Raw genomic sequence first — 16793 nt, 5'->3', positions numbered from 1 at the left:
TCAAATGGAACCAATTCTGTTTCCTGGCATGGCGTTGGTACAGTGACCAGGTCTTATAGGCACATCACAGTGAGTTCAGTACAACAGTTCTGTAGACCTTCAGTTTGGTAGTCAGTCTAATACCTCTCCTCTCTCATACTTTCCTTCAGAGCCTCCCAAACCCCGAGCTAGCTCTGTATCAATCTCATTATCAATGTGGACATCTCTGAGAAGCAAACTGCCCCAGGTGAGAACTTATCCACAGCTTCAGAACTTCACTATTTACTGTCACTGATGATTCCACATATGGATGATGTGGTATTGGCTGATGGAGGACCTGCGTTTTCTCCCTGTTAATTGTTAGGCCAAAATTCAGGAAGCAGCAAAGAACGGATTCATTGCCTCTCGGTGCTGCACTGAGTGCACAATCACCTGCATACAAAAAAACATGCACCAATACTCCCTAATAGCTTCAAGACACTAGCTAACCGTCCCTGGAGTCCCAGGTACAGTAACTAGACAGTATAATCATTTGTCCATCACTTTGAAGTATAGGAAATTTAGCCAGGACAGTCCTTGGAGGATAATCACACTAGGTCCCCGACTTCCCTGACTTTCCCTCCAGCAAGACAGAACCCTTTGGCAGAGCCACAATAAGTACAGCTGCTGAATAGGGAAGCTTAAAAACATTACTAATAACCATATACATTTGTAGTGTACACACTGTCTATCAGGGTATTTTTGGTAGAATTGAATCCAGGCCTCCAGACTCAAAGTCCAGTATTCCATCCACCAGATTCCAAAGTACAACATCCTCAATTGGGATTTTAAGTCTGATTAGTTAAATATGAAAGATTTCATTTCCTAAACGGCAAAGATGAAGTTTGTTAAAGTTGATCGTGATTTCTATACAAGGAAAAGTAAAGCTAGGTTGTTGTAAAAACACTGGCACCAAAAGCACTGAGGGCATGTGACAAACTACTGAGGTCCCAGAGGAGCCAAACCCAGTGGAGCTGGGAGGGAGTGCCACCGCTCCAGAGTCCTCCTCGGGGCTCCTCCGGGGGATGCAGCGCTCCAAACTCCCGGATCCTGGAGAAGCCCGCCCCGTCCCCGGCAGGACCAGGTAAATGACTACACGCAGGCGCGCGTTCTAGGAACGCTGAACTTTAATGAGAATGTTCTGGGGTCCCCTCCCCCCATCCTCCCCACTTCCCCACCAGCTCGACGCACTTTGGGACACTCAGAGCCAGGGGCTTAGAGGAGGCGGCGGCAGACAAATGACCACACACGCGCGCGGGGACACTGAACTTCAGTGTGGCGCACTTAGGAGGCGGCACTCAAGGATCCCAGACCCCAGGGGAAGCCCCGCGTAGCAGGTAACCGATCATACACGGGCGCGCGTGCGCGTTCCAAGGCCCACGGCGCACTTCTGGACACGCAAAACAAGGGGCTCTGCGATGGAGGCGGCACTCAAGGCTCCAAGAGTCCGAGAAGGCCTGCTGCGTCCCAGGCAAAGCTCCGGAGTCCTGGCCCGGGAGAACCTCGGAGTTTCTTGGGAGGAGGGAGCACTCTACGCTCCCAGAGCCTGAAGGAAGCCCCACCACTTCCCAGCGCGGGGCAGGTAAATGACCGCACACGCGCGCGTTCTGGGGGACGCTGAACTTTTTTTTAAGGAGAACGTTCCAGGAGCCGCGTCCTGCATTGACCGGCACACTCTTGGACACACAAAGCAAAGGGCTCCGGAGGGGAAAAGTCTCAGCTGGGACAGAGAACTCCGGGAAGCAGCCAGGAAGCGAGGGCTCTGTGGCTTTCAGTTAGGCCGGGAACCCCAAGGGGCCCCCCGCAGGCCAGGGCCGTCTTCCCTTCAGTTCCTAGGGGCCAGACCCAATTCAGCGTGGTGGGGGTCCCCCGACACTTTCCGAGCACCAAGCCTTCCCGGTTATTAGCCCCCAGGCCACCCGGCACAGCCCAGCAACTTCGGACAGCGTGCTCTGCCCGCGCGCCGAGGCTGGGGAGAAAGCGGGGGGAAAGCTAACGGTCGGCGCGGGTCTGGGAGGCGGGACGGCGGGGAGTACTACCCCTCCGCTTCCCGGACTTCCCAGGGCACGCGCGGCGCGTACCCGGACGCCGGGACCCGCCGCCAACGGCCTCGGCGGCCCCGGAGACGGCGGCAGCCAATCAGCACGGCGCGGGGGCGGGGCTCGTCAGGCGGGAGGGCGGGGGGCCGGAGGAACGACGGGGAGGGGGGAGGAAAAAAGGGAGGGAGGGGGCGCCTCCTCCTCCTCGGGCTCGCGGAGAAAGAAGCTCGGCGCGGCCGAGCGGAGGACAGCAGCGGCGCCAAAGAGAGTCGGGACGGGCCTCCGAGCGCCCGCCTGCCCGAGCCGGGGACCAAGATGGTGTCCTGGATGATCTCCCGAGCTGTGGTGTGAGTGCGGGGCCTGTCCCGGGGTCGGGGAGGAGGGCTTACCTGCGGCCTCGCGCCGACCGTGCGTCCCTTCGTGCGGCCGTCCAGCTGGCCGTCGGGCGGACCGTCGAGTCCTGTCGCGCCTTGTCGCGTCCCGTCCTATCCCGTCCCGTAGTGTCCCGCGGGGAAGGGGCCAGGCGCGCGGTCCTCTCGGCAGCCGGGCACCGCCCTGCGGGGCCGGGACAAGCAGTAGCGCCGGAAAAGTTACTGGAGAAGTAGTTAAAAGTTGGAGCGGCGGCCGCGGGACTCCGACCACAACTTGTGCAAACTCGGCACGAGCGGCAAGGGGGCGGCCGGGGGGAGGGGAGGCGGCGGTGGCGGGAGCGAGCGCCGGGGCCCAGCGTGTGGGGGGCGGGGCACCCCTAGGTCACGTGGCCGGTGGGGCCGGGGCGGGGCGGGCCCGACCCCTCCCGGCGGGGCGTCCCGTCCCGAGTCGGGGCTGCCCTGTGCGGGCGGGGCCATGATGACGCCACTCTGGGATACTACGGGGAGTAGTTCTTCCGGCCCCCGTCTGTGGGACAGTCTCCGGCACGCTTCCTAGGTCCCGCGGTGTCATTGCCTTCGGCTGCACGAGTGCCCCTGTTGTGCGGGCCCCGGAGTTAAGGCGAGACGGGGCCTAGTGGGTGCCGCGCTCCCCCCCCTTCCTATTACTCTTTTCCCTAGATTGGGGCAAAGTAAGGTGATCTCCGAGGGCTGGGAAGGGACCGTGCACCAAGTGGGGTGTTAGGGAGGAAGCCAGGAGGAAGTCAGCATCCCTGGCGTGGAGCATCCCCAGAAACAAGGTCCTGCCGCGAGAAGTGCGGGAGGAGCGTCCGGAGCTGTACTACAGCCCCGAGGTCAGAGTCCGCGCCGGGCCCCCACGTGCTGAGATGGAGGGGGCGGAGCTTAGGGCTTAGCCTAGAAGGGAACGCCCCCTACTCCCGGGCCATTCTTTCCCGAGTGCTGGGTGCGCTCCGGCGCGCTTCCACTTTTAGTAGGGAACTTTTAGGGGGGCGGGGTGGGGGAGAAGGCCTCCCGGGAGGGGAGGAGTTGGGAGGGGAGCGCAAAGGCCGGTTTGGCGGAGACGCTGACAAAACGGGGAAATGACCGACTTTTAGGAGGAAACTTTTTTCGACTTTGCATTTGATCCAGATATTTTGGGGGGAAATAGGCGTGATTTTACTTCTTAAAGGGAACTTTATGGATTGTTTGGCTAGTTTTAAACTAATTTACAAGCAGAAAGTGACGGGCATAGTTCTGTTTCATAAAAGCTAAATGACCTAGATAAAGTTTGTCTTTAGTAAATGAAGTTCTGCCATGGATTAAGTTCCTACTGACACCTGTGGAAATCTGGGTCACAGACTCAAACTTCGCTCTGAGATGGCATCAAACTATCAAAAGGTCCTTCTTGTACATCTGGAAGAGACTTTGGAGTCAAGAAGTCCAGCCCTTTCCTGGACTCCTGGAGCTAGTACTTGGTCGCGGACAAGCCAGTCTGGCTTCAGAGCTGGGGGGTGTGGTTCCCACTGAAGGGCGCATCCTAGTAAATTATGCTAGACAACCATGGCTTCAGGTTGTTTCGTGTTGACTTCTGTGATTTCCTGTCTGTAAGAGACAGTTCCTTTTTGTGTACATCTGGTAACCATCCTGTTTGAGATAGTTTTTGTTTCAGCTCTAAAACCTTTTGATACATTTTTTAGAGAATACTTAGAAAACAGAAGCATCACTTTTTATTAGAACCTATGTGCCTGACACTGGAGGGTGGGGAGGGGCAGGGGACTTGACATAAAAAGAAAGACAAAATTTGGGCCTGGAGTCTGATGGAAGGGATGGGAGCAGATGGCCCTGTGCAGACAAGCTACAGGCCGATAAAGGGAAGTCCCTAGAAATAAGACTGGGAAAGGCTTCTCACAGAAGCGGAGACTTGGCACTTGAGGAAGACCGTTTTGGCAGCTTAGAGATGGATCTAGGAAATTCTTTAGGCCGAGAGGCCAGTTAGAAGCCCTTCTCCGGCTGGGGGCACTTCGGCTTCTTGGGTTGGCTCCTCTCCTTGCCTTGGAACCCAAGTCTAGGGCTTAAAATCGGGCCTATTAAGTTTGTTAAAGTTTCAGAGACTTGAGGCATTTTTGGATGCCTCTTCCTTGATCCAGTAAGTCCTCTATCTTTTCTGACTTCTGTATCCTCCAAAATTTGATAAGTGTTCCAGCCAAGACTATTTGTTGTCAGTGATTTAGACAACCAGTCTAAAGAAAGGTGACCTCTCTTTAAAGTAGACATAGGTCCCATGACCACACTTTGTTACTGAGAATTCAGCCACCTGGAGTGTTCTACAATCCACATTTCTGAATCTTAGATTCACAGGCTTATTTTCTTCTAAGTCATTTTATTTTCAAAACTATATTTCTGAATTGACAGTTGAAAACTTTGCCTCGAAGATCCAAGGTCAAGAAGTGTGGAGGCTGAAGCAGGAAGTCAATAGTGAAGAGGTTTCAGTCCCCTTGCCATTTTTTCTTCATCTTGGTTCTCTCTGTTATGAATTGATTCTGGTAATAGTACCAGTAGGACTGAGGTAAGGATTAGAGTGTGGAGCAGGTCTGACACTAGGAAGGAAAAAGAAGGAACAAAGAAAAACACATGTCACTTGTCTTGGTGAAAGCTAAAAAATGTGGATGACATTTTCCTGATCTACTATTCTAAGAACTTTGTCAGTAAAGGAAATAAAGTTATCTGGCATGGTGTGCTCAATGAAGCCACACAATCTCATAGTATTCTCAGCTTCCCTTTCCAAAGTATTCACAAACTGTTCTTTGTTAATCCACTCTAGAATTTTGACTGGAATCAACATTAAATTCACCCATCTTTTGTAATAAAGAAGCTATCTTCCTTTTTTGTGTGTGAAAAGTTTGCACTAAAGCACAGAAACAGATGCATGACTTAGATATCAAAGGTCACATAGACAAATTAGAGAACCAAGGAAATAATTTTCAGAATTATGGGTAATGAACAATTCATAATCAAGCAAGGTGTGAAAGGACCAAGACTTTCTACTGATCTTTCTTTTGAACCTTCCCCCAAAAAAGGGATGGTAGGGTGGGCAATTTGCTTTTCTCTGTCCTTGGCACCTAATTGACTTTTGCCTCTTAACACTCCTGGTCACCTTTCAGCCCATGTAGAACCAATTCCTTGCCCTGCTTGGTCTGCCAGAGACAGTTGTCATATGAAAACTGCTTTGTGACTTACAAGTACCTTTTGTCTTAAAATTGAACCTGAATCAACAGGTGCTAGCTTCAGACCCACTCTCACAAGGAATGCTGAAAATTATAAAAGATATAACGAATGTTTGTAATTAGATAAAATTTTTAAAGGTGTTTGCATTTTGTAAAAAAAATTGCCCAAAATTGGAGAAGAAATTGCTGAGGGGGAAATCTTTGCAACAAATTTCTTTGCTAAACATCTGACTTCCAAAATATAAAAGAATTTGAATACATTTTGGAAGAAAAATTATTTTGCAATTTTATACACACAGATGCAAACTGAGACCAGATTATTAATTTTATGGCTTTCTTTTCACGAAGGATCAGGTATTGGTTAAATAACATATCCTAACAATTCTTCTTTGTTACAAGTGGGGGAGAGGGAGAGAATGACAGAGAAGGAATAGACATGATATAACAACAGAAGATACCACTAAAGTTTCTGTTAAAAAAAAAAAAAAACACTCCCCAAATATCAAAGCCTCTAGACAAAATATGTTTTTCCAGCCGTCATTAGATTTACAGTGCCCCTTTCCCCAAACTTTTCATTCCTGTATCATAAACCAGAATCTTAACAACCAAATCCTCTTCTCAGACACCAGTTTCCTGTCCAGGCCGACATAATCCCTAGAAATGAAGATATCATTCAGGGGGCTTCTGTGTCACCTTATAGACATTTTGACATTACAGATTAATATTTCTCTTTCTTGAAAATTTCCACAAGTTCTAAGCCCAACTGCATCCAGAAAATGTCCAACTCAGTATCCCCTGTCTCTAATTGTACTTTAGTGACATTAAAAAAAGAATGTTGAATGTGCTGCATTTTTTAGCTACTTTTAAGTTTTCTTCCATTCCAAAACCAAGACTGTTTCCAATAGTAACTTTTGCACAAAAGCCTTTAGCCCCTAAATTTAAAAAGTAGCACATAGGTATCTTGCCCTATCAGAATAATCTAATATGCTACTTCTAATGAGTTTATATTTTCTTCAGAGTAATTTGTTTGATCCATAGAATGGTCTCATAAAGTAATTGAAGAGAATGTAAGCTTCCTGAAAATAGTGTTTCTTTTGGATTTTTTAGTACCCAGATGCCTAGCATATAATAGTAGCTTAATGGATGCTTATCAAATGAGTGAAGCCGGCCTTGAGCCAGTTCTTTAAAAATGGGTAGAATGTGTAAATCTGGTGTTATCTTAATCTGATATTTATAAACACGAGTAAATACACATACACGACAAGGAAGAGAGTAAGGTGACAGAGAGACTGACTTCTATCTTTGCAGTCCCAGCAAGATGGCATTTGGCACTGGCAAGAGGAAGGAGCCTAGAATTTTAAAAGTATGGCCCACTGGCAATAATATGAGGCTACCCTGGTAAAGAAAAAGAAGGAATCAGCACAACCAGTACAAAGCCTGCTGTCTCTCTGGTCCAGTCTTTCCCGCTTCCAGTCCCCCAAAAGGCCCTGGAGAGCCCCTCAACGAAAGACTGCTGGCCCCTGCCCATCTCTCTTTACATCCTGGAGACTGTCAAAGGAGCCATGAAGAGGGTGTCCGCCAGACATAGTTGTCCTTTGAAAGCTGTGGGCCCTTCTCTAGTGTCACGAAAGTCATGGATAGACACAAGATTTTGCAAGGCAGGCATGGTGCTGGACACAGAGAACCAGGTGGAGTGGATGGAAGCTCACTTCTCACCAGATGCTTCTTGTTGGAGAGAACACATGCAGAAAGAAGTGGACATGATCCCTTTCCCCCTTCCCTACCAAATAGTAATCGCTTTCAGAGAAGGTTTAGTGGACGCATTAAAAGTCTGTGGGACAGTTAAGTTACTCCCCAGATCTCATAATTTCCATTAACATAATCATTAATTGGAACCTTTAGAATAGAGTCCATATTGGGCCAGTGTTAAGAGTTCAAATGTTGGAGTTTGTTCTTCTCAGGGCACAGCCGGTTTAGAGGCTTAGAGCCCTTCGGATGTCTCCAAATCCAAAGGTTCTGTCCTTCAGCCTCTGCCTCTGCTTTCTTCTGCCTCCAGCCAGCTCCAGTCTTCATGTCATTCTGGTGAAATCTCGACTTGTAGCGTCTTCCTCTGAAGAACTTCGACTGGCCCATTGGCCTATTTATGCTCCTTCCAGAGAGAGGGATTATGGGTTTTCTCCCATAGTGCTCTCTGGCCCAATGACTTCAAGGGAGGTGTGAACTCATTGAACTCCAATGAGTAAAGGTGTGAACACAAGCCTTGTATTGATTAGTTCTACTTAGTACCTTGTTTCAGGTTCTGGCCGAAACATCTTCTTGTAAGATTAGATCAACTCTAATTAGTTAGCAGTTAGTAAGGATTCCAACAGGCCAGGAGAAGTGATTTATGCATTTGAAGAGATTGCTGATATTTGGCTAAGGGGAGAGATTAATGGTTATTAGACATGATGACTGTTTTCCAGCATTTTAATGACTTCCTTCAAGAAGGGGAAATAGACTGGCTCCATGTCATCCCAAAGGGCAGAACCAGAGGCAGCTGATGTGTTTGGATTGAGTATAAGGAATACTTTTGTAACAATTACAGTTCTCAGACCATGAACAGTACTTCTAAAGCAGTGATAATCTGTCAGGGAAGCTGCACTCTTTGGGATACAAATGAATGAATGCGTCCATGAATGAAGAAAGCATTTGTTGTACGCAGAGTACTGCCCTGTGCCCTTCAGGGTGTTGCAAAGAGAAGAGACACACGGTCCCTGCGGTTCACAAGCTCCTGTCCCAGTGAAGGGAAGGCCAGGGCAGAGGTCCTGGAGTCCTTTGGGGCAGCATAGAAGCAGATGGAAATGCCTTTTGTCTCAGGTCGAGGCTGCCAGAAGTTCAATTCTGCTCAGAATCATCTGAACCTGGACAAGGCCAGGAGGAGAGCTGGGGGCCCTGGGCTGGAAGCCTAGCTTGCTTGTCCCATCAGGGTCTGTGGGGACGTGGAGGGGAAGGGGGGTTGGGAGCTGCTTTCTGTCTCCTTTGGGCTTCAGCTTAGGGAACGGTAATGGGGACATTTGGTGGGGCTGACTGTCCCCCTTTCCCCAAGACTTGCTTCTGGGAAAGTGGGCTGGCCTGAAACCAAGAGGACTAATGAACCCTAACATTCCATGATTCCTTATGCTAACCACATGGCTCCAGGAGACTGGAGATTTTGGCAGGGTGGGGGGTGTAGTGAGAGAAACGTTAGATGATAAAATTGGTATTGAACTTGAAAATTAAATTTTGTTCATTCAAGGGACCATTGAATGTTTTTGAATGTATACGTTAACGTCACATGTAGCAGAATTGGTAAGTTCTGAGCTATATGTGACTATAGTTATTCTCAAACCTTGATCACCCTCAGGCATTAATTACCTCCTTCTCTGTGCCTCTTGGAGGCCCATTCTTTAAGATGTTGCTCAGTCTCCATCTTCTGCGCGCAGCCTTTCCCTATCCCATCAACTACTAGTGGTCTCCTTCCCGTCCTATCTTGGAGTTAACAGTTTTGTACATATTTGTATTTATTCACTTTATCTTTGTGTTAGATATTTTTATGTACTTGTTATTTCTCCCATCGGAATGTAGGTTCGTTATGAATAGGTTTTGTTTCATTCTTTATACTTGTATCCTAATGCTTCAAATAGACCCTGGCTCTTCATAGGTACTTAATAAATGCTCGCTGATTGATTAATTGGATATTTGATGTCTACACACCAGCCAGAAATAAAGTGTTCATGTGAATGTCTTTTCTTATCTAGCCTTAGAGAGGGATTAACAGGAAAATGCCATTGAGTAGCATTCTTTACTGTTGATAAAAGAAAAATGCTGGTAGAACAACAGAGAAAAAGATAGTGTAGTTGGAGAGATTTGCCTTGAAGATCAAGTCATTTGGAAATAGAAAACCCAGCTTGAAGTCAAGCAGACCTGACTTCAAGTATCTCCTCAACTACTTGACAGCTCGTGACTCAGGACACCTTATTGCAAGCTAGGAAGAAAACGGAAGTCACCTCTATCTCTGAGTTATATTTGGGATTCTATGGACCATTGAACAAGTAGATAAAATAGTTCTTTTTTGTTTGAATAGAATAGGATTTTTATGTCAGCTAATACAACACAGGCTTGCTAAAAACACCATTAGGATGTGTCTTGGCAAATGGGAGCCACAGCGAACACGGGCACCTTCTCCTGTCCACATCATCATTCTCTTTTTCTATTATCTGCATGACCCTTGATCTCTGTGACCCTAGTGGAACTTCCTTGGAGCATTAATATTGACTTTTATTTATAGTGGTTATCACTCCCTTTTACTTAGAACCATAGTATAGTAAACTTCTTAGTATATTTTATTTCTGAATATTTTAAACTCCAGAAATACAGAGAAAATATTTCTCTTTATTTCATTGATATTGGGTGCATTTTATCTACTCTAACTACCAAAATGTTTGCTCTATATACTCAGTATTTAAACCCCAGTATTTTATTTCATGTGAGAATATCTAATATAATGATCAATTCAGACTTCTGAAATGAGATGGTATTTTCCAATAGGTCTGTAAATAGTTTTTAGATATCTTAGCCATATTTTGTTTAATGCAATACTAATGCCTTATCTAAAAATAATATATGGCTGAAAATAGTAACAAGACCTTATAAAAAGTCATACTTATGAAGATAATGGAAGGCTGTCATTTGAACGATAAATGAGAAGTAATATTTTAAATAATCAAGAAAACTAACTAAAATATTGAGCCTTTTAAATATAAGATTTTAGGAGCCTGAAAAGGCTAGGATATGGTAAGATAATGATATGAATGTTGGGTTGTAAGTCAGGAGGAGAGCCACAATTATGAAGTTATGAACCTGGACCAAGAGACAGGAAAGGCACTCTCTCTTGGGAACTGAGCAGAGCTAGAACCCAAGTCCTGAAGGGATAATCAGTCCTTCGGGCATCCCCAACCTGAGGCAGGTAGCTTGTACCCATCAGGACTGGCCAAAAGGCCTCATCAGGCCACTGGAAAAATATAAGGTTCCAGGAGCTCTTTGTCCCTCCCCACCCCCAACTTTCTATCTTTTGATCCCTCACTTCCTGTAAGATCCAGGAATACTAAACAAGGCACACTGCCCTCTGACCCCCGCAAACACTCTCCCTCCTCTGTCCCAATCACATCCCCATCTTCTCCAGAAAGTCTTCCTCAGCTTCCTTCATTCTAATGCTTCCTCTCGGCTGATGACAGCAGACTGCTTGCGGGTTCTCTTTTCCATTTGATTATGAGCACACTGAAGGCAGGAACTCCCTTCTGTGCCCTCGAAGCTCAGCATGGGGCCAGGCACATTGAAGGCACTTGCTCGATGCTGATTGGTTGATTGAGCGTGAAGCCAGCTCGGATGGTGAACAATGAGAGTGGAGTTTGAATCCAGCCTAGAAGCAAAGGGACCTTCGGTGTCCTTTCCGGGGCTGATGACTACAAAGAGTGATGTGTCTGATCGGGAGACTGGAAAGGGAAGTGGGCAGGCTGGGAGGAAAGAAGGAAGCCAATGGTGACGGGGACAGTGACAACGACAAGTCCCATTTCTAGGGTCACTTGTTCCTACAACGCTGCAGGTGCTCCTGTTTGCCCCTTTTTACAGTTAAGCTACCTGAGGCAGACTGGGGTGAAGAGACTCATCTAGCATCACGCTGCAAATCAGTGGCTAAGACCAGATTTGAACTCATCTTCCCAATTCGTGTTTACCTCGTGTACTGTGTGCTGTTCTCCACCCTCTCCTCCCCGCCTCACACACATTGATGTATGGCCCAAACACTAAAAGGATAGGAAGGCATCAGAACTCAGGAAGATCCTTTCTGGAAAATCTTTTGGAAACTTTGGATGAAAGTCTGGAGAAGCAGCAGTGGCAGGAGAATATAGGGTTGTACCCAAGCCAGGCTCCATTTCATAATTAGTATGTTGAGAACCTGTTCTTGTAGTGTAGATTGGCAAAAAGAAAAAACAACCTTAATAAAGATTAGAGAAAGAGGTGACAATGTTGAAATTTGAATTTAAAAGTTTGTAATATGGGTTCTCACAAAACCATGACACTCAATTACAAATCCGAATGTTTCCAGCTGGAATTTGACCAAAAAGTTTTCTAAGTGTTCTCATCTGACCTTTTTTTTTTTTTTCTTTTTGTAAAACTCCTGAGCAGTGTTGGTCTAAAAAGGGTAATGGAATCAGCATCCTCTGAGAGGTCACTCTAGTGTCACCTCCATTGGGCTATCAGGTTTGAGAATCTAATGTTTTGTTGACCTGAACCTTGGTGTATATCCCTAAAAATTCCCAAAAGTCTGAGTGTTTCTAATTAAATTCCCTTCCCAACCTTTTTTTGTTTTATTTTTGTGCCTTTTAAAAGGAAGGGATGTTGCCTATTAGATATTTGAAATAGGGAAATGGAATTCTGTAACTTTAAAAAAGTAGAATATTGGTATTGCCATTGTAATTTAGAAACCTTACTGATAGCAATCAATTGCAATTATCATTGGAATATGAAATTTAAAATTCTTATTTTACTATTTTTACAAAGAAGCTAAGATTTTCATAATGGTGCTTTGGTTTGATCAGTTATCAAACATAGCTCTCCGCAATCAATTGGCTTTGGACATGGGGAACATGGATTTAAGATCTCAAATTTGGATGGCCTATTTTATTTTTAGAAAAGAGAAACTTGTGTAGTAAAATTAATTTTTAGTAAAGTGTTTAAATAAAGTTTTCAGAGTATTTGTGTCAAGTGAGATAACAGATAAAAGCACTTTAAGAAACCTTAAAGCAAGCACTATGTTTAGCTGTTATAGGTAGTGTGACAGCCTGATTGTAAACATACAAATAACAATTCTCGTTTTCCATAGAAACTTAATGGACTGAATGTGTTTAAAAATGTATAAATGCCTGGAAGCCATCAGCCCCCATGCTAGTCTGAAAAGGACGAGATTTCCCACGGAAACTTGATTGGTCATCTGGTATGAATTACAAAAGTCATGGAGTAAAGTAATACTGTAGATGCAATGTCTGGGCCTCATTAAAGCATTTGGTCCAGTTGCTCTTAGGAGCTTCCTTGGACTAAAGATTCCTTCCTGGCTTCCGAGGTTAATTGCTTAGGGGAGTGGACACTTGTCTCCTAGACCATCAGTGTCAGAACCTGTGTCTCTGATATCAGCAGAGGGATGGATTCCCTCCAGTCATGGCCGTCCCTTTGTCCTCGCTGAGCTGTGGCACCCTTCTGAAGATCCACATCCCTAGCCCTCCTCTCAGGCACTAGCTGGACCTTCCCTCACAGCTGGTCACTTGGGGCCTATAAGAGGAATCCAGACATTTCTTGTTTCACAATGCCGTTCAGACTCTCTTTGTGTCTTTATTGAACTAAACTTTTCTTTTTAGGAAGCCATTCAATTAAAATTTTCCATCCCATCAACATTATAGTATTGATAATATATAGACTTTCAAGCCATTCTCGCTGAGTTTACCACCTGGCTCACTGGATGCTGCATCTCCCCTCCCCTCCTATCTCCTTAACCTCGTTGGCTCCTGTGACCTGCTCCTCGGGAGCCACTCCTAAGGAGGATCACACACCAGATCACGCCATTACCCACAAGCCTAATGAGGAGCTCGACCATTTTCCTATCTGATCACTCCCTACTGTTCCACCTCCATTATGCTTCTGCCTCCCCCAACCTGCTTTTCATGTTCTTCGTCCCCTCCACCTCTGCTTTCTGAGGCCATTAGTCCTGCTCTGAGTTCACTCTGTTCTCTCTCCTGTCCCAACCCGATCATTAGTCCTTTCATATGTGCACCACCCTCTGCTCTTCAATTCTTTACCTTCTTGCCATATGGCTGCTCTTCTCCACAAGTCTTAGCCCAGGATCGCTCCCACCTTCTGCTCCCTCCATGCCATTCACAAATGACTGAAGAAACTAGACAAAATTTCACAATTGTGCTGCCTGAATACATTGAAATTTGTTGTTTTCCTGCTATCACCTTGGGGAGGAGCTGAACTTGGCGCTTCCTGATCACCACAGCCATCATTCTACTCACTTTTTTCTTCCCTAGTGCTACATGTTCTTGCTTTTCCCTGCCAAGTCATTGTTTTCCTTTTCAGCTTATGCCTATCATACTACCTTCCATTTTTTTTTTTTTTGAGTTTTTGGCAATTTTGATTTTCCTGAGAGATGATAAGCAACCAGATAGCATCACTGGTAGGTGGAATGCTGTTGTTGAACTAGGATTTTGTGATCCGGGGTCCAGATGTGATTCAGGTTGTTCTCCTCTTCCTGTGCAGTTCTGGGTCCAGCCCATTGTCTGTCTGCAACATTGTTCAGGAAGGCTGGCCACATGTTACCACTTGAGCAATAAGTAATTTCAGCCACTTTGTTTTTCCAATGTGAATGAATATTTAGACTGGTCTCTTTTCCATTACTGAGAATTTCTCATTGAACCCCTTGGTGTAGTTTTGAGAATTCATACTTTTTGTTTTCTAATTCTGAAAGAAAAGGAATTATGGACGTAATTTGAAAAACTTTGGAATTATGAATAAGATTAGATTTTTTTGGTAAGGGGAAATTTGGGAAATTTTGAAGAGAAGTTGAAGGACTTGAGGACAAGATGGATGAGCACAAATTGTACAAGAAGGAGGAGTAAGAGAAGGGAGAAGCAAATAGTTATGACTTTTAAGGATTAAATATTTTTTAAAAAGTGAAAAAAATGAAAGTCTTGGTGTTCACATCCTCCAAGGACTGGTCAACACAGCAAGAGAGCTGGGCTGAGAGAGCATAAAAAGCAAAGACTCAGCCTCTTGCTCCCAGGAAGTCAAGATCAGGGAGAAATTTGTCATGGAGGGTTTCATATCATTTTTGTAGTTAAAGCATGACAGGTAGCTGCTGTTTAAAATCAAAGACCAGGCTGGCCTAAATACACAAAAGAAGTTAAAGAACCTCATGGAAGAAAACTTTGTCCTTCTGAGTTCTGTAATAGTGAAATGGAGGAGAGGAAGTCCTCTTTAAAAAAAAAAAAAAAGAGAGAGAGAAGAGAATTGGAAGAAATTAAGGGGAGGCCAGATCTGTGCTAGAGTGTCAGTCATCTGGAGGAAAAAGAGGACTATGGAGTCAACTTGGACCCTTTCTTTGAAGAAGTTAGAAACCCTTACCCTACAGGGCACGAGGAAGCCATACCCCAGTTGTGTCAGGGAAAGGCCCCCTCCCCAAGGGAAGGGGTGTCAGAGGGCTGATGAAACTGGCTCCCAGACCTGTCTTCTCAGAATGACCCAGTGGCCGAACATTGGACCTTTCTGTTGATTATTTGGGGTACCAGTGGTTTTGTCAGAAGCAGCTTGGGAGGTGGCAAGACTGGGTAAGTCGGGGGAAGGAGACTTTAAATCTCAGGACCCCATGAAGATTTGTTATCACAGAGACTCTTAGATTTGGAGATGTTATCATTATTTAAATGGTGAACCTTTCCCATGAGGGCAGTTGAGTGGATAGCTCTTTAACTCTAAACCCTTCCCTGATTTCATCCTTGGGTGCTGTGAAGAGAATGATGGTTTTCATATTTATTGATAAGGAAATGTGTAAGGAATACACTTCTCATTCCCACACTGAAGTTCTCAATCAGCTCTTGAAGCGCTCTAATAGCACTACAATCTGGTGCCTGTGTACATGGAGTGAAGCTCATTAAAGACAGCAGAACCTGTTCCCGTCCTAGCACCGCTTCTGAGACCCCGAACATTTGAAACAGCCACTTGAGAACTGGACTGGAGAGCACCCACTTTGTGTTTGGTTTGGGAAAGCACTCAGGCTCTGGAAATGATGAAGTTGGAGTCCACCTTCCCCCTCTCTTCATATTGTGACCTTCATTACAGCCTGAGGAGCTTTCCTCAGGAGAACTTCAGATGGTTTGCAAACCTCATTCTCCACTCACTCTGAAAGTAATTAATTAAACTGCTGCTTGTTTCCTGGCACTACTATCTCTGTACTGCTTTGTGCAGCCCTGGCTGATCTCAAGTTAGAGACCAGTCCTGTCCAGACTACTTTTAAAATTCTATTAATTTTATGGGGATAGAGAGAAATCTTTTGGACCTTAAGAGAAACTCGGCCACATCCAGTGGGTATGCAAAATGGAAGCTAGTGAAAGTTCTTTAAAATTTGGGTCTGTCAGGAATGGGTTTTCAGCTCCCCTCCCACGGTCCTAACCATTAGTAAGTGCTCTCTGTGGGCTGCCTTTTCCCTTCTGGCTCCTTCAGACTCTCTGGTCTGGCAGCCAGGGAAGTTCCCCAACCAGCCTGCTAGTCATCCGTGCTTCCCTTGCCTTTATTAAAGATCACTCTTTCCTATGCTAAGGAAAAAAGCATTTTGTTTTGAAAAAGTTTTTCACTTAGAGTCTGTTTTTAAGTTTCTTCTAATGGTAGAACTGTGAACTTATTTTTACTTAGTCACTTGGATAAACTATTGCCTCTCCTAACCACTGTTCCTTCTTGAAAGTTTGTGATAGCGTTGTTTGAGATAACATCCCATCGTATTTTGGAAGAGGAAATTCTTAAAAAAGGATTAAACTAAAAATACTTGGTGTGTATTTCTTTCATATGTAATTGATGCGTATGAAATCTTGTAGTGGTGGAAGAAAATGTTTGATTTTTTTTTCATGTGGAAAAAATGGTGTAGTGCCTGCTGCCAGAGGTAGGGAGTTATTCCCACAGTTTGTATGCTTATTAAAACCTTTTGAGGACTGGACTGTGAAGCGTACTATGTAGAACTAGAACTTCGCTTTGAAACTTTAATGTAAAGCCTTGGCTAATGGGCCTAAAAAGGGTACTTCTCTCTCTCTCTCTCTCTCTCTTGCACAGGATTGTTCACACATCTGCTCCGATCGCGGGCCCCACCCACTGGGTCCGCTCTGGATACCTCCCGATGCCCCCGTGCTGCCCTTTTACAATCTTTACCCAGCCAGGCCATCTTTTTCTCACCTGTGGCACAGTCCTTGTGGGAGGCGCTGCCCCCCATCCTCCAGCTGGTGCCTCTGCTTGTAAGGTGCTGCTCCAGCCCAGCCTTTGACCTCCCAGCTCCTCGTACCCTGCGCCAAACTATGGTGTGGGGGGTGGGGGCACAG

The 16793-nt window shown here is 45.7% G+C and overlaps 1 protein-coding gene across 3 annotated transcripts in view; it reads left to right on the top strand.

The window, feature by feature from the left end:
* Positions 1–1159: 1159 nt before the first annotated feature.
* REEP3 (receptor accessory protein 3) overlaps positions 1160–16793 on the top strand; it is a 91734-nt gene continuing 76100 nt past the window's right edge. Inside the window, exon 1 of one of the 3 annotated variants that reach the window (XM_051982597.1) lies at positions 1160–1600. Coding sequence is in view for 2 of the 3 variants with exons in the window: in XM_051982596.1 (XP_051838556.1) it covers positions 2373–2404 (32 nt within the window). In the remaining variant the exon portion in view is untranslated. Of the gene's footprint in view, positions 1601–2207; positions 2405–16793 lie in introns of those variants that run through there. The other 2 variants (XM_051982596.1, XM_051982595.1) reach the window with 2 other exon arrangements.

This window comes from Antechinus flavipes, chromosome 2 (assembly GCF_016432865.1).
Source record: "Antechinus flavipes isolate AdamAnt ecotype Samford, QLD, Australia chromosome 2, AdamAnt_v2, whole genome shotgun sequence".
Lineage (NCBI taxonomy): Eukaryota > Metazoa > Chordata > Mammalia > Dasyuromorphia > Dasyuridae > Antechinus > Antechinus flavipes.
The sequence above is the reverse complement of the archived record's forward strand: the minus strand, read 5'-3'. Positions and strand labels throughout refer to the sequence as shown.